The sequence below is a fragment of the Mus pahari genome, chromosome X (genome assembly GCF_900095145.1).
Source record: "Mus pahari chromosome X, PAHARI_EIJ_v1.1, whole genome shotgun sequence".
NCBI classification, from domain to species: domain Eukaryota; kingdom Metazoa; phylum Chordata; class Mammalia; order Rodentia; family Muridae; genus Mus; species Mus pahari.
This window is the reverse complement of record NC_034613.1, coordinates 6,842,827-6,868,057: the sequence shown is the minus strand read 5'-3', so window position 1 is coordinate 6,868,057 and position 25,231 is coordinate 6,842,827. Positions and strand designations below refer to the sequence as shown.

Below are 25,231 nucleotides of genomic sequence, written 5' to 3'. Positions count from 1 at the left end.
GAGAACAAAAGTAACATTTTATTAATTTTAAGTACGTGTTCAAATAATATTCTTCATATATTTGGTCAAATATGATGTTAAAATCGCTTATCTAATCTTCATCGAAGGTTCCTGGGAAACTGAACTCTTATGTGTAGGCTTTTTAAGTACAGATACTGAGATTGAGATTGCTATTCCAAAGCTAAACCTTGTTGAAATTGCTCCTTCAATCATATTTATAAATAACAAACCTAGTTCTTAACCATTGTCAAATAAGCTTGCTGCAGAATTACAGCACTAAATGGCACCAAATTTTTATGAACTCTAATAAGTGGTTGTAAAATGAATAATAAAATTTTTCAGGAAAATCGTTTTTTAAACTTATTACTGAAACAGATTCTCTAGCTTTCCCTTATTTAAGAGACCAAAAGCCAATTCTAGTGCCATACACAGCACTATTTATTAGTACCGTGCAATGGCACTCACGATAGTATTGCTATTGGTCATCCCTAACTTCTTAGGAAATTAATAGTAGTTTTAAGTTTGTATAGTATGCTGATTTAATTTAAATATGTTACTGACTTGAGCTATAAAATTAAGTATCATTAGTGCCTCTTTTAAAAGGAAATGAGTTGATTAAATATAGTTACATAGTTAAATGTGAAGGCACTAAATATAGAAATCAAGGATTGAACATCTCTTTCAAAAATTTCCTAAGAAAGGGGGAAAAGAGAAGGGGGAAGGGAGGAAGGTAAAGGCTGCCAGTGACTAACCAAGCAGTCACTCCAAGCAGAGATGGCCTCACTAAGCCATGTTCCTCACAGGTGGGTTTCATGCTAGCATCTGTAAACAGTCACACAGTCATGCCAAAGTATTACCATCTGCTTTCCAGCTCTTCCATCCCTGCCTCGTGAGTCACCATGTAGGCAAAAAGTAGTTTTACCCCACTATGTCATCATCGACTTAACAGCACTCAACAGGTGCGCGTTTCCTTATTCACACTTTCAAATGACCATTTGAGTTTCCTACTTCTAGAATCTACAGTTAAAATGCATATACAATATATTCATGCTTTTTGACATTTTTAATTTAATTTTTATTTTGATACTTGTTTTTTGAAAGTATGTTTTTTATTTGCACTGTTTACAGGATACTTGAATTATGGAAAACAATTGTGCTTTTTTTTTTTTACATTGCTGTCCTTATCATCTCAAATTTATTTTCATATTGTCAGTTTTGTGCTATCCTGTCAGCATTTTGGCTACAAAATGTCAGATTCACCGACATTTATGTCACACGGTTATTGGAAAGCAGGGGCCCCAGAAATTTTGCCTTTGTTTGGAGAGTGGTAGGTATTAAACTAAGAGCTTTTTCAGCCCTTCGCCATGCCGAGCGAGCGCAGGGGGCCTTTGGCAGATCTGTTTCTACTAAAAGCTTTCAGTGTAACAAAGCTGTCATGTAGCAGAGTGGGAACTGAAACATGGTGTAGTTGCATGAAAGGGGCAAAATGGAAAAGAAACTGCAGAGTGGGAAAGAGACCAGGCTTGATTGTGGCAAACACTCAATGTGTTTGCTTCATGAGTGTCAGAGCAGAGTTAAAGCTGCCTTTCATCAGAACAGAAACGAAGGGGGAGTCACTAATGTGAACAACAGACGGATGAAAGGGTGACTTCTGATAAAACGAGAAACTAGAGAGAAGATAAAATGTTTGCCCTGGAGTTGGGAAGTAGAACATTCTTGAGAGGAGAGAGCCATACAGGCATCTGATGTCATTAGGCTCACTTTGGTCCTCCAACACACTTGTTAAAGACCTTCCTCATGGTTAGTTAGCAACTCTCTACACAAGCCCTGCAACTACTTCACGCTCTCCTCCTGCAGGGCCTTCCCAACTGGTTTTGAACATAAAGGCATTTTTCCTCGGCCCCAGTCTTTTCCTTTTTTTTTTCTTCCTTTTTTTTGAGGTGAACACACACGCTCACACACACACACACACACACACACACACACACACACACACACACACACCTTTTGGCCTCTTCCCCCACATGCTGTGCTCTGCATGACCCTCTCCCACATGGCTTCTTGTTGTGATCTTAGCACTGCCCTTTGAAACCAATTAGTAGACTCTGAAGGTACCGTATGGCCTCTCGCCATTCCCATTTTGTCACTTCTAGAAGTCAGTACTTGGTATGCTGGTGGAAGAGACAAAGGCAGGACCCACACTGTTTCCAGATTCTCTGGACTTTTTATCAGTGCAGGGCCACTGAATGCCTCAAACAGTGTTTCCTTCACAACCACAGTGAGCAAATAAGCAAAAGTTGCTTTGGCCCAGATTCTTTATCTGTGATCACACCCATATCCATAACACAGCATAATGGAAAGCTTGCTGACTTTGGAGTCAGGGTTCAAAGCTCACTCCTGTAATAGCGGTCGAGCTGTATGATCTCGAACAGGTTTCCAATCCTGAGGGAGTTTCCTCATCAGCATTGTACCTACTTCACAGAATGGTTGGAGTTTTCAGCTCAGTGAGGGAATTGATAAATTTTAATCTAACATTAAACAATGGTCTCTTGTATACCAAGTTCAGCCCTGACCTGCCACATCCTTCCATAGCCTGGGTTCCAAGACCCTGCCTAGGAGTGATGAGGGAAGAAAAACAGACAGATACAAGAAAAGATGGATTCAAATGATCTGTGCTCTAGGATGGAGAAGCTGTAGTACTCCCCCAACCCCCAAGCTCAGCATGATTATCATATATAGCTAAATCAAAGAGGCAGAGCTTATGGTATACAGCTAAATCAAGCAGGCATGCTTGGCAATCATAACAGGAGCTGTGTCTGAACAGAAACAGTCCTCAGACTGTAAACATTGTGTGGAGGAGAGTAAAAGCTACTGTGAGCATTTTCTGTATACACTTTCATATTCACACTTGAACCAGGAGGGAAAGCTTTGCCATTTCCTTGAGCCTAAGTCAAGAGAAGTGTTTCCATTTCCCACGGGTCTAAGGCATTGGGTTCCTTGCCATGTATGACCTTGTCAACCACACACATTCACTCAGAACTTCACTTCTTCCCTATATATCCACCTTCTTTATTTCTTAGATGTTCAACATTCCCACTTGGACCCCAGGAAGGCTTTGCCATCCATTTGAGCCTCACTTAGAGAAAGCTGTGCCACTCCCGTGAGTCTGGGGCTTTTGGGTCCTAGACATGGCTGTCCACATGTCAATAGCACACGTTCACTCGGGACTTCCCTAGTTCCTGACACTGACTTTCCTCTCCTTGGAACTTTACCAGCTCAGAATGTTCATGGCTTTTTCTCAGATTCCAACCTTTACATACCTTTATTTTCTCTATGCGCTTGACTTTCTCAGCATTGTATTATTGATCTCTCCATTTCTCATGGTACCTATTCTGTACTGCCTTCTTTGCTTTATGTTGCCTGTATGTAAGTAGGTTTTGTAAGGTTTTATCTGCAACCATTACTCTTGATGACAGGACTGTTTGAATTAATAAATAAAAAAGAGAGTTCATGTTGTCTATTGCATTGTGCAGTGTGGACTTCGTACTCTCTTGTCTCCCCTTCTACTTCAAATATAACAACACCACATTGTATTTTATGCATCAGCAAACAGGTTTAGCACTATTAGTAGTGGAAGACTTTAGTTATATACAAAACAAGTGATGTCCCTGCCCAACATTAATGTGAGGATGTTGATATTAATTTTGTTTTCCAAATAGGATTATTTTGTTGTTGTTTTGTTGTTGTTATTGTTATAAGATAGTGTCTCATGTAGCCCAGGTTGGCCTTAAACTCACCATCTAGGTATAGGTAGACTTGAACTCCTGATCCTCCTACCTCCACCTTCCAAGTGCTAGGATTACAAACAGATGCTACCATGCCCAGCTGCAAACAGTACTTTCATCTTATACATGGCAGTGCTACCTGCATTATCTGTTTGTTCTTTAAAAGATCCTGAGTTAGTCAACATGTTTTATAGGTAATATTTAAAAATTTCCCAGGCTAGAGCTGTAATTTAACAACAGACCACATATTTATAATACAGAAGACTCTGAAATCCTTTTCCATCACTGCAAAAACTAATCAATTGATTCATTCTAACTTTGGCTGTGGGAACAGTGCCTTTCTGTGTGAACCATACTATTTCTTTTTATATTCCACATAAATTCCGTGAAATGTCTCTAAATGCTAAGCTGAAGGGGTCTGCAACCCTATAGGTGGAACAACAATATGAACTAATCAGTACCCCCAGAGCTCGTGTCTCTAGCTGCATATGTAGCAGAAGATGGCCTAGTCGGCCATCATTGAGAAGAGAGACCTTTTGGTCTTGCAAACTTTATATGCCCCAGTATAGGGGAATGCCAGGGCCAAGAAGTGGGAAGGGGAGGGTATAGGGGACTTTGGGGATAGCTTTTGAAATGTAAATGAAGAAAATATCCAATAAAAATTTGAAAAAAAAGGGGAAAGTAAGACAAAGGTAAAATTCAAAACAATAAACTGAGTTACTTGTCAGCAGATCGAGGAGAAGTTATCAATTTGGAGGCTGAAACTTGACTGCAAGAGTTTTTGGGAATATACATGCACTTATTTTACTTTGAGACAAGCTGTTTCTGTGCACAAAGGAATGAGAACCTTTATTAGTAAAAGCTTCCTCCCATATCTGGATGGAAGCTGACAATGATGGAATGTTGTATTGCCATAGACGTGAAAGGGTGAGAAGATAAGCTTAGTTTAAATGGGGGATTTCATCTTCTTAGACAGAGAAGTCTTCATGTTACCATAGATCACACCCATCCATTCATTCATCCTTCACTCTAATTGTCTCTTGTTCCTACCTAATGAAGTGTGCTGTGTGTTTGTTTTGCAGATCTAAAGCGGGAAGCCAGTATCTGTCATATGCTGAAGCATCCACACATTGTAGAGCTGTTGGAGACATATAGCTCAGATGGGATGCTTTACATGGTTTTTGAATTGTGAGTGTACATTTTATTTCTTGAGTAAAGTTTTAAATGATATTGGTTGCAGAAAATCTCAACACTTTTTTCTTCAAGTTTAGCAACAGTTGTGGACTCAATCTGTGTCAAGAAACCTGAAGTCACGGGTTAAAAAAAGGGGGGGGGGATTTTCTCATTTAAGGACAAATGGCAAAGGAAACAAAAGCTGCCCATATCAAGTGCCCTTACATTGTCAGTACTCTTCAGAGAAGAGGCTCTAAAATGACCTAGAGTCCCCCAAAGTCTTGAGTTTGGATCTTAGTGAAGAAGAGGGAGATGAAAGTAGAGGATTCCACATAGAAAGTCTCTCTGGCAACTCAAAATGTATAATAACACACATAACTTTCTCTTTTTATGTAATCATATTGCCATAAGAGGAAACTTCACCATTAACAGTGTCTTGATTTCAATACACTACTTCATTTTGACATTCACATAAGTTTGTTTAAGATGGAGCAGTATGAGCCAAGCACAACTAAATAATCTATAGATGCTTGGATAAATGTTCAAACAGATTATGTAAAGCTTTATGGGATGCCATTATACAATATTTTGTCTTTAATCTTTCTATTTAAAATTAATCCATGACCTTGATTAGGAAAATAGAAAAAGGAAGATATACTAGCTTCAGTACTCAAGATACCAAAATAAGATGATGTATTCATGTATTCATTGTCTATTGCTTCAAAATACATTACTCTAAAATTTAGTGGCTTTTAAGCAACATCCATGTATTATCTCACTCTCTGAGCATCAAGAATGAAGTTCAACTTAGACAAGTGTTCTGGCTCTAGATTTTTTCACAAGATGCTAACTTAAGGGCCAGAGCATCTTAAGACTCTGCTGAGGGTGACTCTGCTTCCAATTTCATTCACATGACTGCTAGCAATCATGTGATGAGTGAGGGACTCAGCTCCCAAGAGCCTTTGGCCAGACACAGTTCTTTGTCCCTTGTCACGTGGACAAAAAAAAAATTAGGATGGCTACTAGCTTTGACAGAGCAAGCAACAAAGATAGACATCAGCCTTAGAACCTAATTCCAAAAGTTGCACATCTCTTCTGGCATATTGTATTATCTAGAAATGAGTCATTGGCTCAAGCTCACATACCAAGACCTACATAGCAAGAAGTGGGAACCTCGGGGAGGCATTTTACAAGTTGCACCCTATAGAAGGCTCGCTAATACTTTATCTATCTGTGTAGAAGTTTGAATCCAAAGAGCTGAAACAAAGAAACTCAAATTGAAGAAAAGTTCAGCTACATAAGTGAATGTTTTGATTAGTTGTTTACAATAGCTTAGAAATCCTGAATAGAATCTTAGGCCACATTAATTAGAAAGTATATAGAATTCAAAACAAAGCCACACTTCCACCCTTATACACTGCTTTTTCACCCTGGAGTATTCATAGTAAGCAATACACCACAGTATTTATAGAAAAGGATAACCAGAACAAAAACACCTGGAAATTCCATTGTAGAGTCACAGCCTTCAAAACATTGACTGGCAAACATGCTAGAATTTTGAGCTGGGTCTGCTATAAGTTGATATATAAAAACTTCTATTATGGAGCTAGAGAGATGACTTAGAGGTTAAAAGCACTGGCTGCTCTTGGAAAGGACCTGGGTTAGATTCCTGGCACCCACATGGCTGCTCACAACTATTTGTAACTGCAATTGCAAGAGATCCCTTGCCCTCTTCTGGCCTCTGTAGGCACCAGACATGTATGTGGTACATAGACATATATGCAAGAAAAATACCTGTGTGTAAAATAAAATCTAAAATAAAAATTAAATCTTTTATTGTAAGAAAATTTCTTTCAGCACATTGAATATTCTTTTAGCTATATTTCCTTCACATTTAAGGAAGTGTGTACTATGTGATCTACCTGGCAAAGGCAATCCTCTGTCATAGAGCCAGTCAGACTTGATTTCTGTCAAAAAAAAAAATCTAACTTTTTTTTGAATAAAATTAAAACATTAATAGGCATCCCGATGACATTGATTTTAAATTCTAAAATAGTCCAAGCTCTCTTATGAACACATTGTCTAGCTATGAGGTGAGAGCTCCTTTCCTTCCTCGGGGCTCAGCTTGGCTTCTAGGCTAGTTCCAGGGGCTTTGCATTCCCCGACTGTCTGTGAAGATAGACAGGCTTCTGAGGATAGTTGCTCTTTTGAGAAGGCAGATTGTAAATCCAGAAATATGAAAGGAAAAGTAACATCATAGAATTTGTTTTCAGGCAGACTAGGTTATGGTAAGGGAGGAAATGGAAATTGATTGCTTTAAAACATCCTAGTTCCGGAGCCCAGCAGGATGGCTTCAGTGGGTAAAAGCTCTGACCATGCTGCCCAGTTCTGATGACCTGAGTTAAATCCCCACCACATAATAGCCCGGAAACTGTCAAGCAAGCTAGCCTGAAGTACACAGTGTAGCAGAAACAAGGGAAACCCTGCCTCCACAAAGTAGAAAGTGCGAAGCAACTCTTGAAATTTGTCCTCTGACTTCCACATGCATAGTGTGGTGCTCACGATAATAATAGGTAATTTTTCAAGAAAAAAATTATAGTTCAGATATCCCTTGGAAAGATTTTGAGTACTTTTAGACATACTTAAATCCCAAATGAAGTGCCATGGCATGGAAGAGCTCTTAAAAGACATCGGAGTTGGGCTGGAGAGATGGCTCAGAGGTTAAGAGCTCTGGCTACTCTTCCAGAGGTTCTGAGTTCAAATCCCAGCAACCACATGGTGGCTCACAACCATCTGTAATGGATCTGATACCCTCTTCTGGTGTGTCTGAAGACAACTACAGTGTATTTGTATAAATACACCTTTAAAAATTGGAGTTATAGATACCCAGAAATGTATTGATTTTCATAGTCTAAGATGCCTATGTAGGGAGAACATACTCAGTATCTGCAGTTATTTGAAAGACTGTGATCTGTAAGAATATGTGCTTGTTCACTGTGGCATTACAGGCCACCACGAGAATCTACAAGTGATAAATTTCACCTTTAAGTAAGGAAGGGTCTCTAATGATAAGATTTAATCCAGGAATGAAGCCACTGTCAATTTTTAAATTCACATTACATCCCGATTGCAGCCCCCCCCCCCCACCTCTCCTCCCTGTCCTGCCCTTACAAATCCTTCACCCCGTCAACCCCTCCCTCCACAGGGCACATACTTGCCTCCTTATACTCAAGAGGATCTGTATCCATCCAAAATGGCTGAAGGTAGAGGGTCTTACTTTGAGACTAGAGAGGACCGCCAACATCCCACTCAATTTTAAGATGATTCTTTTAAAATCACTTTTCTGGTTTAATTTTATTCTTCCCGCAAGAACTCTGTTTCTAAACATATTTTTTTATTATTATTTTCTTTATTTACATTTCAAATGCTATCCCGAAAGTTCCCTATACCCCCCCCCCGCCCCTGCTCCCCTACCCACTCACTCCCACTACTTGGCCCTGGCCTTCCCCTGTGCTGGGTCATATAAAGTTTGCAAGACCAAGGGGCCTCATTCTGAGAGAACTAAAAGCTGATTTAATCATATACCTTAAAATGACAAGTACAGAAAGCAACATGTTAAAATGTGTGTAAATTTTGATCCCCATTCTGCTTGTATCAGGGGCCCTAAAATATCACTAGTACAGAGAAGATGCTCTTTGTTGTCATAAAATCTAGGATTTGGGCTTCTTAGTGTTGATGCAGTCCTTATGAGACTTTTGTGACTGATTTTATATACTATTGTGATTAAAATAATCTAATGACTGAAGATGACATCTCATTAAAGATAAACATTTATCAATGTCCTAATCTTAATCTTAGCCTAAATTAATAGAATGTAGCTATTTTCTTTTTTTTCCCACCTTCTATTTTGGGAATTTTCAAATGAAAGGGAGACTAATATAATGAAAGCCAGCACTGAGCTCTAGCAGTTATGAAAACATTTGTCATTCTCTGTTCAAACTATCCTTTCCTGTTATCATTTGCCACTGGAGATTGCTACAGCAGTTTTATTTCACCAGAAACACCCCTGTTTTAAATGATAACACTATTATCATGCCTAACAAAATCACCAATAATTTCTCAATATCATATCTTATTAACTTGACATTCAGTTTTTCCTAATTGAACATGAATCTTAAATGACAGCTATCTAAATTTAGAACTTTTTTATGAGCTCTAGGGATCTGAAAGTAGATTATAAATTCACAGCTAAAATAACAGTGATTTCTTTTTAAAAGGCCAGAACCAAAATAGAAATATCAAGCTCTTCTTCTCTACCATTATTTTATAAATCCATCCTCACAGCCATCTTTGCCCAGTTTCTCTACCTCTTCATCTTTTGGATTCAACCGAGCAAACCAGAAACTGTGATCCTATGGCTCACAGAGCAATGCTGGTACACTTGTGTGTGCCTCCACCTACTGGCCCAGAAAGAGAATGCATCTCCAGCTGCAGTGTGGATTAAGCTATTCCAGAATTCGGTCCATATTCCTGGCAATAGATGTAAGCTCCCCTGGCATTCAAGGGCTCATTGCTCAAGTTAGGAGGGATCTGGATCATTTCCAGTTTTATAATGTTATATCAATACATAATAGATAGGGAAAGAGGAAACAAATCAAATTAGGCCCATTGATTTTCTTGTTTCATGGCTTTCTGGAAGCTCTTATGAGGGGAAAAGCTAGACTAAAGAACATATTTGGATTACCAGCATGTTTTTAAATTTGGTATCCATATCTGTCTTCTCCTCGGTCTATGTGTGTCCAATACTCCTTCTAATTTGCACTCATGAACTTATATGATATAATTATGTTGTTGGATATTAGAAAATCCTAGGAAATAGTTGGTATATGCATGATTAGAAATAGTGTGTAAATATAAAAAGCATACTTAAATATAGACTCACAGAACCAGAATTGTAGAACTGGAAAGGATTTAGAGCAGTATATTTCCAAACTTAGAACACTAAATTCAAGCTGGTCTTAGTGGCACTTACATTTAATCTCAGCATTTGGGAGGCAGAGGCAGGTGCATCTCTGAGTTGGTGGCTAGAGTGAGTTCCAGAACCCTTAGAGCTACACAGAAAAACTCTATCTTGGGAAGGAAGAAGGAGGGAGGGAGAAAGACAGAAAGGCAGAAAATCAATCCTGTGAAGAGTATCTTAGGCAAGTATGTATCTAGGTCCCATACCTGAGTTCAGTTTGAACAGATGCAGGTCTTTGTGGCACCAGGTGAGAGAAGTGACCTTTAAAGCAGAAGTAATGCTTAGGGAGTATATTGTTAATCCCCTACCACTCACAGGAAGACAGTTCAAAGTGTGTGTGCTGGCACTATATCCATTGCTTTGGGATTATTCTTAAATATGAACCTGTTTGTAGTGATTTGCCAAACTTATTTTAAAATATAGATTCAGATTTGAAGATAGGGCTGAGTTGTGCTCCCCCCTCCAAAAAAATTTAAATATTTGTTTCTCGGTAGCACATTCGGGCTTGTTTTTAGTAGTGTCTGGTACTTGAGTTAAGCTGTAAATCCTAAATTGGCTGGCTAAGGAATTTTAATTACCTTATTATAGTGTGATTACATATACCACAGGGAGAATTTTACAGTAATTAAATATGGATTTTAAACACGTCTGACATGAAAACAATAGTTTTTTATCTTTTAAAATAACATTCTCAGTTTGTATTTTTGAAGCTTACAAAGGAGATAATAGGCTGGAACTGCTCTTTTTAACTTTAATTTTTTGTCTGATATGAATTTATGGGGAAGGGAATGTGTGTGTAATTCATTAACTAAGTGGAACTAATTATTACTTACCAGCAAAGTTGCCACATAAGCAAAAATGTCTCTGTCTCCTATCATACAATGAAAATCTGGACTGTAGTGTCTTAATTTATTTAAATGTATATATTTCAAATAGCCTTCTCTAGTCTGTTTGATATTTTTCTTATGTATGATGATGCAGATTACAATTTTTGTGCAGCACAGTAACATTTTTCTTGATTCTTGGTCCAATTTTTCCATCGACTTTTGTTCTAAACACCATTTCAGAGTCCCCAAGACTACTCTTGGGTTGATGCTTCACTTAAAAGATGAAAAGGATGCAATGTTACTGTATCCATGGCTAGTTTATTGCAACCAAGGGGAATGGTGCATAAGATCCGGGGAGCAAGCTTCCCATGGTCTTTTCCAGCAATTAAATTGTGACCTGCTGCCAACCAGAGAATCTCATTCGAGATTTAGTGCCCAGAGTCTTTATTCAGGGCTGGCTGCATAGGTACCCTATGCCTGGCATGTACCCAGACTCCCCAAACCCAACTAGACTTTCAGCATAAACAAAACTGCTGTTTGCAGTTTAGATGCAGCCAGTCATTCCTTTCAGTTAATGAGATAAGAACTTCCTGAGGTTCAAGCCCTCAGATGCCTGCCTATCAGGGCCAACATTGGAAGTGGGCATGCTAGAACTTTCACAAGATCTGCTATGGTAATCCTATGTAAACTAAAACATAGAAATAGGAGATGGATTTTTGAATTGATTAACTCGCTCCACAAACCAAATGTAATTGCTTATGAAGATAATTATAAGCTTTGGGTTTGGAGTTGTTTTTAACTTTTAAGTGTAATTATGGTATCATTTTAACATGTAGTAGAAAAATATTAGGTGGCCAGATCACTGAAGCAAACCATTAGTTGAGATTTTATAATGTAGGAGGGATTTTAAGCTTTGAAGTTATATTTGAAAACAAAGAATATTCTGATACTATTATTAAAGAAATACATTTGAAATTGTCACTCTAGTAATTTTTGTTCAGTATATTAAATCTGATCTTCAATCAAATAAAATGATTTTAATTAATTATATGCCAATACCATAGGATTAATTTAGTTAATTTTTTTCAGGAATTTAAAGGTACAATTAATCTTAAAATAAAATTATAACAAAAAAAGATGTCAACCAGGGACAGGTTGCAGAGGAAGAAATACATGGGTTTGTGCAGGTGAGAGTCTGATATGATGGCTAGGATGATGAGCAGGTTTCCAAAGACAGTGACCAGATACATGGACAGGAACAGTCCAAAGAGGATGGGCTGTAAGTCTGGATCCTCTGAGAGTCCCATGAGATGGAATTCCAAGACTCTTGTTTGGTTTTCTGGTGCCATAGAAGAGTCTGTGTCTACTGAAACAGAAGGAGATGGAAGCAACATAGAGCTGGAGTCAGAGACGGGGCTCTAGTCCCATAGAAGCCTTTAAGATTATGTGAAAATCCATTTACTCCTTTGAATACATTTCTTTAAGCTATCTCCAGTGGTTTTCGTGTTCTCCAAGTTATCTAAGTCTGATTATCAAATTCCTAACTTGGATGTTGACCTTTGCCTATGGTTCAGATCTGGAAATTTCCACAAATACTCATATGGTAAAAGCTCAGACAGGCAGCCTGTTGGAGGTGGTGGAAGGTGGTTTCTGGGGGCTGGAGAGATGGCTTAGCAGTTGAGAAGACTTGCTGTTCTTGCAGCAGACCTGTATTTGACTCTTAGCACACTGTCTGACCACTGAATAGACCTCTATCATGCTATCCTACTATGATGGAACAGAACCAATGNACCACAACCTGAGACCTTTGAAACCTTGAACCAGAATAAACCTTTTCTCCTTTTAAAAAAATAAAAAAATAAAATTATAAATAATTTAAATATATAAAATTGGTACAATATACCTACTTTGTACCAATTGACAAATGACTGAAAATTATAATGTCACAAAAATGCCACTCACAAACCTTCAGCAGAGTGTTTAGGGTTGTTTTTTTCTGCTTAATAGTCTTATGCGTTTTTTGTGACATTGAATTTTTTGAGATTAGTGTTTTATGACTGCAGTAAGATACCTAAACATGTGCATATACCATATTTAATTTGTTAATTTCCTTATTAGAAATGATGCTGTATTTAATATCTTTTAAATATATTTTATTACATTGATATTTTAATATATTATATATATATTAATATTTTAAAAGTGTTTATTATTTTATTGTTGTATATGTCTGAGTATTTGGCCTGAGTGTATATCTGCATACCATGTACATGTCTGGTACCTATAGAGGCCATCAGATCCCTTAACAGACAATTGTGAGATGCCATTTCAGTGCTGAGATTCAAATCCCAGTCCTCTAGAAGAGCAGCCAGTGCTCTTAACTACTAAGCCATCTAGATAGATAGATAGATAGATAGATAGATAGATAGATAGATAGATAGATATAGATAAATAGATATTCATCCTTGATAATTCAATAACCCACTAAGTACAGTTTGTGCTGCCCTTATACTCATGTGTATAAGGCCATCCACTGGAGCATGGTCAACCAGGGGGCCACACCTTTAAAGAAAATTGACTGTCTCTCACCCAGCAGGTGTCAACTGCCAATAACTGTTACTCAGCTAGGAGTAGGTACTTGTAAGCCCCTTCCTCTTCCGTGCTGGAATGAATTCTTTACAGATCGTATTCGGGCAGCTACAACTGTTGAAGTTCATGAATGCTTCAGTCTTGCTATGTCCAGAAGACAACTGTTTAGCTCAGGTTCTCCCTGACTTCCATCTTATACAATCTCTCTGCCCTCATCCACAACAGTACCGGAGCCTTGAGGGTGGGGCTCTGATACAAATATCCCATTTATGACTGAGCACAGCACAGATACTTGACAATTAATATTCTTGATTACAATTACTTAAACAGAATTACTAGGTAATTAGAATATGACTATTAACAAACATAATATTCATAGATTTAAGTTAATGCGTATACCATATTTAGAATAATACATGCACATGAATACACAGCCTAAAGAATTATTCTAAAAGGAACATCCACATAGCTACAACCAAGTCAAGAAATAAAAATAATTGCCAACATTTCTGTAGCCTTAATTCTAAGTCTTTGTGACCATAGCCCCTTTCTCTGTTCAACAGCTTTAATATGCATGTCATTTTTATGCTTCTCCAGCTGTCTCATCCAAATAAGCAGCCTGCATAATGCAATTCACTATCCCTTGATTTTCTATGAAGTCACACAGTGTATATTTTAGATCTGTAAGACTCATCCAAGTTGCTTTGTGCATCTATTCCCTTTCATCACTATATAGCAAGCATTGCAATGAACAGACTTTCAGTATTTATTCCTTTTAAAGTTAGCGAGTGTCAGGGAAAGCCCTAGCTTTCCTGGCACTGCAGTCATTTCGGCATGTTGTTGGTCATTACTAATAGCACTCTCTCCTTACACTCATTATCTATCCTGCACTGTATAGCCCTCCTAATACTTAGTGATACCAGATGTGTTTTTTTTTTTAATTTTGCCAATTGGCATGAAGTTTTTCCTCATTGCCCTTCCTGATTGCCACTTGTAATCCTCTCTCTTCATTCTTTTAGTTTTTTTTTTTTTTTTTTTTTAATGAAAGAGACTTTGGTAGTTTTAATCTAATGTAATCATCACTTGTTTTGCTTTTTGTTAGCATTTTTGTGTCTGAAGAATCATTTACTAATCCTGAGAAAATGGATATTTTCTCTTGTATTTTGTCATCCATCTGGAATTGATTTGAGATACACTGTAAAATAGCAGTCCAATTTCATGTCTTTCCATACGGAGATTCAATTGTCCCAGCAGTTATTAAAAAAACTTTCTCTATGGTATAGCCTTTACCATAAATCAAACACCATATATGAATGATTGTTTCCAGGCACAGTTCGAGCCCATTGGCTTACTTGCATGCCTGGCATTGTGCCAAGACTGTTGTCTTATGAGTTTTGGAACCTTGTAGAGCCAGTCCTTCCAGCTGCATTCCTTTACAGGCATGCTTGGAGGACATACTTGGCTCTGAATTCTCCAAAAAACATTTTAGAATGTGGCCATGATTTTCCACCAGAAAAAAAAGAACTATTGGCAGTTTTGACATTAATGTTTGTATTGAATCTTTATAACAATTTGAGAATAATTGACCTGCTTGCAATATTAATATTGAATCTTCTAATTCATTAATGTCATATGTAACTTCCCATTTAGCTCTTTAACTTCTTTCAATGAATTTTTATGCTTTGTTTTTGAAGACTGTGTACATCTATATTAGATGTGGTTTTGATCAATACATGTTAGATAATGATAACAGCTTCATTAAGTAAATTTTGTTAGCTTGGTTCTTAGGTGCTAACTATCCATTTCCATTCAGCAGGCTTTAATTCTGGTAATTAGTACAGTCATTTGGATTTTCTGAATACATGATCATATTGTTTGCATATGATGATTTGTTTCATTCCATACAAGTTCTTTCTAAATTACATTCATTCAGTCATTCATTTGTTTGTTTGTTTGTTGAAAGCACATGGAAGTCAGTGGACAGCTTATGGTAGTTGGTTCTCTTCACTCTATGGGTTTCAGGGATTGAACTCAGGTTGTCAGGCTTCTGGGCAATTGCCTTTACTCACTGAACCATCTTGCCAGCCCATAATTCTGTTGCGTTTCTTTTTCATTTTATTGCCTTTATTGTGATAGATAAAGCATCTAGAAAAGAACATTGTATATAATAAGTGTGAATAGAAAGTGAATTTCATCAAATGCCTTTTTCTGCATATCTTGAAATGGTCAGATACTAGCAGCCTTTAATCTATTGATGCCCTGAATTGCGTTGATTCTTCTGTTGACCCAATTTGGTTGTTATATATAAATAAACTTTATAATCCTTCTTATATGTGCTGGATTTTGTTTACATTTATGCTTATGGGATAATTTTGTTATAATTTTCTTGTTCTCTCCATACCAGGTTTTCATATCTAGATTATAGTAGCTTTATAAAATAGTTGAAGCTCCTCTCTTTATCTAGCGTTTCTTTTCCTTCCTTATATGGTTCATAAAACTCACATAAAAAAAAGTTTCTTATAAGAAGAGTTTCTGTTTCTGGTTTAATTCTTTAAATATTTGCAGAAATATTCAGAATTTCTGGTCATTAGTATGCCATGTTTACCAATTGCATTTTACTAGGGAAAAGGGACACTTTTATGTGGATTCTAAACAGTTTTGGCATAAAGCTGTTCTTTGGGCTCTGCGGCCATATCTTTTTGGTGTGTGTGTGTGTGTGTGTGTGTGTGTGTGTGTGTGTGTGTGTGTGTGAGCGCGTGCGCGTGCGCGTGTGCATGCACGTGTGTGCACACGCATGCAGAGGTCAGAAGACAATTTGATTCGGAGGAGTTGATTCTCTCACTGTCTGGCTCCTGGGGTTTAAACTCAGGTCATCAGAATTGGCAGCAAATACTTCAGCCTTCTTGCCTCTCTACTTCATACCTCTTGATTTACATGTGTCATCTTCTTGTGTGCTTTCTTTTCTTCTTGTGGTTGGTTGTTTTGTTTAAATTACATTTATTTTTATTATCTTTTATTTTGAGGTTATAAATACACTGTACACTACTTGCAGTACCCTTTAGCATTTTTCTTTCTCTTTATTTTATTTATTTAGATCAATTTAAAATCTTCTGTCATTATAGCTTCCTTTTATCTTTTCTTAAGGTTTATTTATTTTATGTATAAATAAAATGCATAAGACAGTTGCAGCTGTCTTCAGACACACCAGAAGAATACATCAGATCCCATAACAGATGGTTGTGAGCTTTTTATCAATTAGGGAGTTTAAACATTCCCCTGCTACCTTACTGAGTAGCCCAGAAATTCCAATATACTTCCTAACCCAGTACATTCAAAGATTTATAAGCAATTATAGTCCTGAAAAGTACAAATTCTGTAGAATGCATTAATTCCATTGAATATCACCTTTGACTTATATCCCATGTTTTATTTAATGATTTTTATTAATAAAATATGAGGTACATATATTCATATCATTCCCAGCTTCTTTTATTTAACTTAGTCATTTAGATTTACCCCACACACTTACCTATCTTTGTTCTTTATTCTTTGAGCATAGCTATGGTTTTTATCTTAGTTTGTTCCCCTTGTGTCAGTCTCCTCAATCCAAACTTCTATTTTTGTTAGTTTCCATTTTTTCTTGCATTCCCTTTAGTTTGAAGGCTGTCCACTGTATGGAGAGGTCTAGATGGCCTATTAGACATCATTCACTCTTTTCTAGCTTCCATTGATGTTGAGATTTTAGCTAGCAATCGGACATTTATCTAAAAGTAGTAGTGTTATTTTTCAAGCTATTAAATTTTTCCTTCATCTTTGGCTTTCTGAAGTTTTCTCTGTGCTATATCTCAAAAATTGTGTCTGTGTATTTTAACCTTGACTTGAGTTCTGTAAGTGTCTGAAATCAGTCTGTTGATATTATTTGTAGTTATGGAAACTTCTCTGCCATTATCTCTTCAAATACTTCCTCTGTCCCTTTCATTTTTGGAACCCATTTAAATAAGAGATAATAATCCTTATAATAGTCTATGCGTAGACTACATTCTTTCTTGGAATTTGCATCCTTCTTATCTCTTGCTTTTTCTAACCTGTCTTCCAGGTCCGTTTTTCTCTTCAGCATTGCTGAATTGCTGTCAGTCTGCCTTCTAGATTTTTAATTCCAGTTTTTAGTTTATAGTTTTATAGTTTCTACTTATTTTTAAGTATCTACTGCATTGTTTGTCATTTTTTTTACAAAATTTTTGTAAAAAATTAAAGATGAAGTTTTATATTCAGTAAAGATAGTAAGCTTCATTATTTAATAATCTTGTGTTCAAGAACTCCACTTGATTTTGTTTTTATCTGTTCTCTATTCTGGCTCTTTGTCAAGCTTTCTGATTCCATCGAGTGCCCAATTCGTTTTGACTTTCTGCTAGATATCATGTTGACACTTAGTCGCCTAAGAATGATGCTTTCTTCCTCAAGGGAGGATTTTTACCCCCATCTGCTAGATATCTTCAGGCTCTAGCAACTAGAAACTGTCAAAGTCTAAGACTTAGACTTTTGGGAGTACCTAGATATTGGGTCAGGGATCAGATCTGGTGATTGGCTAATTAGTTACAACTCACAGCAAGATCTCTATGTAGGCTCACATTACTTTCCATAAATATTTATGTTTGTATCTACATTAATGGGAGATGAGCAGATCCATGTTTACCTTGTGCGTGTGTATGAATGGAGGCCAGAGGTCCATGTCCAATGTCTTTCATAGGTGCTCTCTACTGTATTTTTGAGACAAGAAGTTTCAATGTCACTCGAGCCTGCTGGCTAGCATATAAACCCCAGGGATTTGCCTATCTCTGTCCAAGTAGTGCTAGTGCTGTAGGCACACACTACTGTGCCTGGGCTTTAAGTAGATGCTAGGATGAACAGCTCCCTTGATTACATTTTGATGTCAAATGATGTTATGGGTTAATTGCCATTCATTTTGTCATTAGTACTATAAAATGATTTTAAAGCATGTTTACTAGTTTCTCTTCCATTCACTTTCTTAGGGTTTTGGGGAATTTTGTTTTGTTTTGTTTTTTTGTTGTTTTTTTGTTTGTTTGTTTTGGGGTTTTTTTGCCAATTTAAAGAATTCCTTATGGGTTTTGTTTTTAATTTTTTATTAAATTCACTTATTTTATATGTAAATGTTTTTCCTTCATGTGTGTATGTTGCCACATGTGTGTTTGATGCTTTTAGAGGTCAAAGACATCAGATCCCACAGAACTGGAGTTACTGATGTTTGTAAGATAATATGTGGGTGCTGGGAATTGAACCTGGGTCCTCTGCAAGAGCAACAGGTGCTCCTAACCAAGGAGCCATTGTTCCAATCCTAAAGAATTCTTTCTTTTCTAAGCATATTTGCCTTTTTCGTGTATTTGCAAATGTTTCTCCAAAAACTGCTTGTTTAATTTTGTTTATAGTGTTTGATTATTTTACTTGATGATTTAAAAGAAGAAGAAGAAGATAGGCTAGGATGGACCCTATGTTGCTGTATTAGAGGTGGAGAGCAACTTATTATATGTACACATCCTCCAAGGCCTTCATTTCCAAATATCCTTCTATAATAGAAGGAGCTAGGGTTTCTTGAAAAACTGGTTATTAATTCTAGAACTGAAACAGAGAAAATGCAAGATAAGCCTGAAGCATCTTAGAGTATCTGAAAGTAATGAAATGTTAAAAAAAAGATACATGCATGTCAAAGAGACACAGAAACCAATCTGAAATCATCCCGGGTGGCCAAACCTAGAGCAATTGGAACAACAAACTAGAGTAGTATTGGATTATAACACCAAGTGTACCAGAATATGTGATTACACATAGCTTACAAAGAAGGACAATGAAGGAAAGAAGCAGAGCTCTCAGGAATGCTGAGCATTCTGTAAGCACACTCCTCCTCTTCCCATGAGCACCTTCCAATATGTGATAAGAAAGGCATTTCCCCTTTGATACTCTTCTCTCCACCCCTAAAACAGTAAAGGAACATAATCCTGACCTACAGAAGACAAAACGATCAGACAGAACCCAAATTGAGGAACATTATAAAATCCTTGACCAGGGTTTTTAAATTATCTATGAAAACACTAAGGAACTGTCACCGAAGATGTTAATTCTGAGGAAAATTGATGAGGTGTGCACAGTTTCTCATATTTGCAACTTATATATAAATATAAAATAAAACCTTATATTTCATGGTGCTCCTTGAAGGAAAATCATCACTTAATTTCTGTGCTTCCCCAGCACTGTGTGCATAGCACTTGGCACCATAATATTTTTTTAAGTTGTCTTTAGTTAAAACTAAAAATAAAATAAAAATAAGCCATGAGTTTACACTATTATGTCCAGATTAGATTAGAAGTTAAGATTTTCTTTTTTCTTTAAAAAATAAAAGATTTATTTATTTTATATATCTGAATACACTGTCACAGTCTTCAGACACACCAGAAGAGGGCATTGGATCCCATTATAAGGTGGTTGTGAGCTACCATTTGGTTTTTGGGAACTGAACTCAAGACCTCTGGAAGAACAATCAGTGCTCTTAACCTCTGAGCCATCTCTCCCACCTAGAAGTTAAGATTTTCAATCATTAGATAATACACTTATTATATAATAAGGTTGTTATTAGACAACAAGTTATTAGTTCTTTTTATTTTTTAAGATTTGTTTTATATATGTGAGTACACTGTAGCTGTCTTTAGACACACCAGAAGAGGGCATCAGATCCTATTACAGATGGTTGTGAGCACCATGTGGTTCCTGGGAATTGAACTCAGGACCTCTGGAATAGCAGCCAGTGCTCTTAACCACTGAGCCATCTCCTCCAGCCCCAAGTTATTAGTTCTAATATGTAATTTTGCTGCTGTGATTATTTTACCAAATGAGTTCTTTCTGTTTGGAAGTAAATACTGAAATATTTATGTACTGTATTTTACTGATATCTGAGATAAGTGGCAGTCCCAGTCATCCCTGTCTGATGTGATCTGATTGATCATTATCTCGGCCTCTTAAATTTGACCATTCAAAAATGCTGGGCCCAAGAAGCAACTGCTGTTGTTTAGCTGCTCCTACTGTAGAAACCCACCCTGATCTTAAATTTTAAGATGTTCATCAATAATACCTGTTGTTCCTGTAATCCAAGGTTACATTAAAGAAAACCTCAAGAGACTCACGAAGTAGGGAAAATAATGAGGTCAGTGACTGGGCCCTCCTTCAAGACCTTTGCGAATGGGGCTATAGGGTGGCCCCATCTCAGGATTATAGGTAAAATAAAATTTGGTAGTGTGTTACATTTTTTTACAGTAGGGTTCATATTTGTAATATTTGAAATTTTCTGAAGTTATGTTTTTTTTAGTAAATGAAATTACACAATGTTTTTAACTCTTACATTATCTATCCCTAAATCATATCTCTAAAGCATTTTTGGTTCTTTACCACATTAACACACTTACTTGCTTCATCTCACTAGTTTAGCTATATAGCATAAGTGTGAGTGTGAAAAGCAGGCTTGTCTTTCATTGCATTTCGTTTCTCCTTTGCTTTTATACTTACCCAGGTACAAAATCAAAAGGCTAAGTTCTAAAGTAATTTGAAATATCCCCCCTTTCTGGTTATGCCACAGACTCGATGTGGATCAGATTAGATTTATTTGGATTTTGTTTGTTGTGTCACTGCAGTGTTTTGAGACAATGTCTTACTACCGTAGCTCTGATTGTCCTGGAAGTCTATATGTTGGCCAGGCTGGCCTCATACTCATACAGATCTGCCTGCCTCCTAAGTGCTGAGATTTAGAACATGTGTCCCCACACCCAGCCAGTTATTTGGTTAAAAATTTTATTGACATAATATGTAGTTTCACATGTAGTTGTAAAAAATAAGGTAGCTCTCTAAAATTCTGCAAAAGTTGTATAATGTCACAGCAAGACTACTGATATTGATACAATCTAGGAATCTTATTTAGATGTCTGCATCCATTTGTTTGCAATTAAAGGAATTATCGCCTTTTCTTCTATTGTTTTTAGGTTATTAAAACATGTACACAGCTACAAAGTCAAACTTAGGATTAGGGCTTCAGAAAAATTTAGTTTTCATCAGCCCCTTGTTTCCTTGCCCTCATGGAAACTTTTTAAGATTTATTTTGTTTTTCTGTTATGTTTACTATGTGTATACATATATATGAAAATACCTGTTTTCTAGTCCACCCCTACACATTGTTGTGTACTTTCTTCCATCTAATCCTTGAGTTTTGTATTTTTAAGAATGTGGAAAGCACTGAAGGATTCCATAGTAGTACCTAGACATTTTCATTTCTATTTATATCTGCTTAGTACCCCATTTATAATACAAACTAGTCATCAAACCTTTCCTCTGTTGGTAGATATTTGGATCGTTTCCAATTTTATTCTATTATATAAATAACATTATGCAGGCTTCATTTCATACTGTTGCAAATGTCAAATTCCTTCTATAAATATTAACCTACTAGCATTGTATGAAAATGTAAGCTTTGATTTTACATTGTGATTAAAGCCCAGAACTGAATCTCAGTCATATTAGCTAGTATATATTTCTCTCATTATAAAACAGTTGTATTTATGTGTATATATCTGGACAAGGATGGTTATAGATAAACTATTATGTGTTTTATTGACCTTATCAATATCTATGGGATTGACTAACATGTTAATTACAGTGGGTTTCTTATCACCATATGATTGCTGAATCCAAGAAAAATGTAGTGCTTGCCATTATATACTTTAAATGTTCATAGTATCATTGGATCTTAGTAAAAGTATATGTGTGTGCTTGCATATACATACACACACACACACACACAAAACTCAAAGACAAAAACCACATGATCATCTCGTTAGATGCTGAGAAAGCATTTGACAAAATCCAACACCTCTTCATGATAAAAGCCAAACTCTTTAAAAGTATTGCTTGTCCTCAGTCTCAAGCATACCAGGTAACAAGGGAATCAATCACAAGATCTTGATGGGTCTTTTAAGGTATAGCAAGGACTCAGGATTTTATTCTAAAGATGTGATTCTATCACAAGGTACTTATTCGCAAACAGTCATTTATTTATTTGTTTGTCTGTTTTATAAATTAAGTTATTTACTTACTTTACATATCATTTTAAAAGGACTTTTTAGAAACAATGTGTCATGAGATTAGGAGGAACGTATTTGGATTTAGGGAGAATTATGAAATAATCCAAGTATTTAAGTAGGTACATTACATTGATAATCAAGATAGATGAATGTCAACAGACAGCAAAAGAAGCAAATATAGTTTAAAAGTACTTAGAAATTAGAAAAAGCAGGGCTTGATGATTGAATAAAGGTAGTTAGGAATGAGGAGGAACCAAGGTTGACTCTCCATCCCTGACTTGAACGCTTGATATGAGATAGCACCTTTGAATAACTTAGGCAGTCCTAGAAGTAAGTGATAGAATGCAATTTGAATATGGCGGAGTGTCTATAGACACCCAAATGGCAGTGTACAGCACATGGAATAGGAACAGAGAGATCTTGGCCAGAAACAGATTTACAAGCAGCCATTATAGAAGCGAGAACACTGAGACTTGGAAAGATGGATAACCAGGAGTTTGCTGGGTGGTAGCAGTAGGGATGAACTACACAAACTTAAGCGAAATTATAAAAAATATGGCAATCTCATGAAATTTAGCGAAGATACACAGAATGAGGCTAGGTCTGATGTATATTAGGGACAGGGAAGATTACAGAATCCAAAGTTACTACTCCCTTCTGGGAAATGGAGAGGGGCATCTTTGTATTAACTTTGCTTTAGAAAGATCCACCTTGCCTGTTTACATAAAAGGGCTTGTACTTGCCTCTCAAGCAGGTTCCCCAGTTTCTAGCTCTCATGACCTTGAAGCATACATACCTTTAAGTATCTATTTACATTCCAAATACAGAGAGAGAATACTAATAGCTTTATATGATTGTCTCACTTCCCACCTTTTTTTTCTTTCCTAGCATGTATCCTGGCCTACTATGGATAGACTGCTTTTGAATCCAGAATATTTTCTTTGTTAATCCAGGACAAATCAAAGCCCACTGTTGCTTCCATGGTGGGATGGATACATTTAATAGACTGTGGGTAGCAGTTTGACCACATTCATGGGAAAGGAGATAGGCATTACAGCCAGGAGAGCAAGCATGTAGAATGGCCAGAAATGGGAGGCAGGGTATGTGCCTGAGGCATTTCTAATAATGGTAGGTCTTGCTTTGAAGTAAAATATAAGATGAGAGCATGACTGGTGATAAGTTTGAACATGTAATAATAAAACCATCAGTAATGTGTACATTACTTCATGATGCACTTTATATTTTATTGCCTTTTAAGGCTTCTTAATAATTGACTAATTTTAATGGCAGTGTCCATTTGTAGTTAAAAACAATCTGAAACATAAAGTTGCAGCTTGCTCAAGTTTACAACACTGTGTGCTGCAGCCAGACTTCTAATTTAAGCAGTTTGGTTGTAGGGATCCACTCAGAATTACTCTGCTAAGTCTATGTCTTTTGATTCCATATTACCATGGTCTTTAACCCATATATTCATCAAGTACTTATAGAATGCATGCAGTGTACCAGGCACTGTTCTAAGTGCTACAGATTTAGCAGTGAGCAAGTCCAAGTTCATAAATACATGGACTTAATATTCTAGTGGAAGAGACTAACAGGTATATAGTACTAAAAATAAGTACTGAATGTGCCATTACAAGTGAAACCAGGTGAGAAATAGGGAATGCTGAGCGTTAGAGAGTGCTGCTTCAGATAGGACATTCATGAAAGCCCTGTCTCAGGAAGGGACCTTTAATCAGCTGTAAAGCTCCACTGCAGAGGTGATGGAGCACATTAGAATAATTTTACCAAAGTAATAATATAACCAGATTTATAAGAGAGAGAGAGAGAGAGAGAGAGAGAGAGAGAGAGAGAGAGAGAGAGAGAGAGACCTCTAAACTCAGTATGAAAAACAGTAGTAGACAGTTGAAACAAGTCAGTGAGTAACTCCATGCAAAATACAATTTGGAGTTCAGCTTCTTCACTGAGAGGGCCCAAAAGCCCATGCAGGGAAAAGGAAACCAGAGTCAAGGCCATGAATGAAATCAAGAGACAGATGGAGGTCCTGAGCCTGCTATAATGGCTGAGAAAGACTGACCATCAGATATGAAGGAGTAATTCAAAGGGTCAGAAGGAGAAAACAAAATCTCTGCTTAGTATTCAAATTAAAACATTAAAAGTTCCATGGCAAAGCTAACATCATAAAACTCTGCATAGAAAATTTTAACTATATATATGTATATATATATATATATATATATATATATATATATATATATATATGTATATATATATGTAGGTGTGGTGGCGCACACCTTTAATCCCAGCACGTGGGAGGCAGAGGCAGGCGGATTTCTGAGTTCAAGGCCAGCCTGGTTTATAGAGTGAGTTCCAGGACAGCCAGGGCTGTACAGAGAAACCCTGTCTCAAAAAAACAAACAAACAAAAAAAAAAACAACCCCCCCAAAATAAACAAAAAAAATAAAGAAAAAGAAAAAAAGAAAAAGGAATTTTGAAGTCTTCAAACATTTCTTTTTTTTCTTTTTTTTTGTTTTTTTTTATTTTTTATTATTTTCTTTATTTACATTTCAAATGCTATTCCAAAAGTTTCCTATATCCCTCCCCCCACCTCTGCTCCCCTACACACCCACTCCCACTACTTGGCCCAGGCCTTGCCCTGTGCTGGGTCATATAAAGTTTACAAGACCAAGGGGCCTCTCTTCCCAG

At 36.7% G+C, this 25,231-nt stretch overlaps 1 protein-coding gene across 13 annotated transcripts in view; it reads left to right on the top strand.

Moving 5' to 3' along the window:
* Positions 1-25,231, top strand: part of Cask (calcium/calmodulin dependent serine protein kinase) — a 344,733-nt gene that overhangs the window by 130,486 nt on the left and 189,016 nt on the right. For all 13 annotated transcript variants that reach the window (XM_021188353.2, XM_021188350.2, XM_021188347.2 and 10 more), the window contains exon 3: positions 4,868-4,973. In XM_021188353.2, coding sequence (XP_021044012.1) covers positions 4,868-4,973 — 106 coding nt within the window. The remainder of the gene's footprint in view (positions 1-4,867; positions 4,974-25,231) is intronic.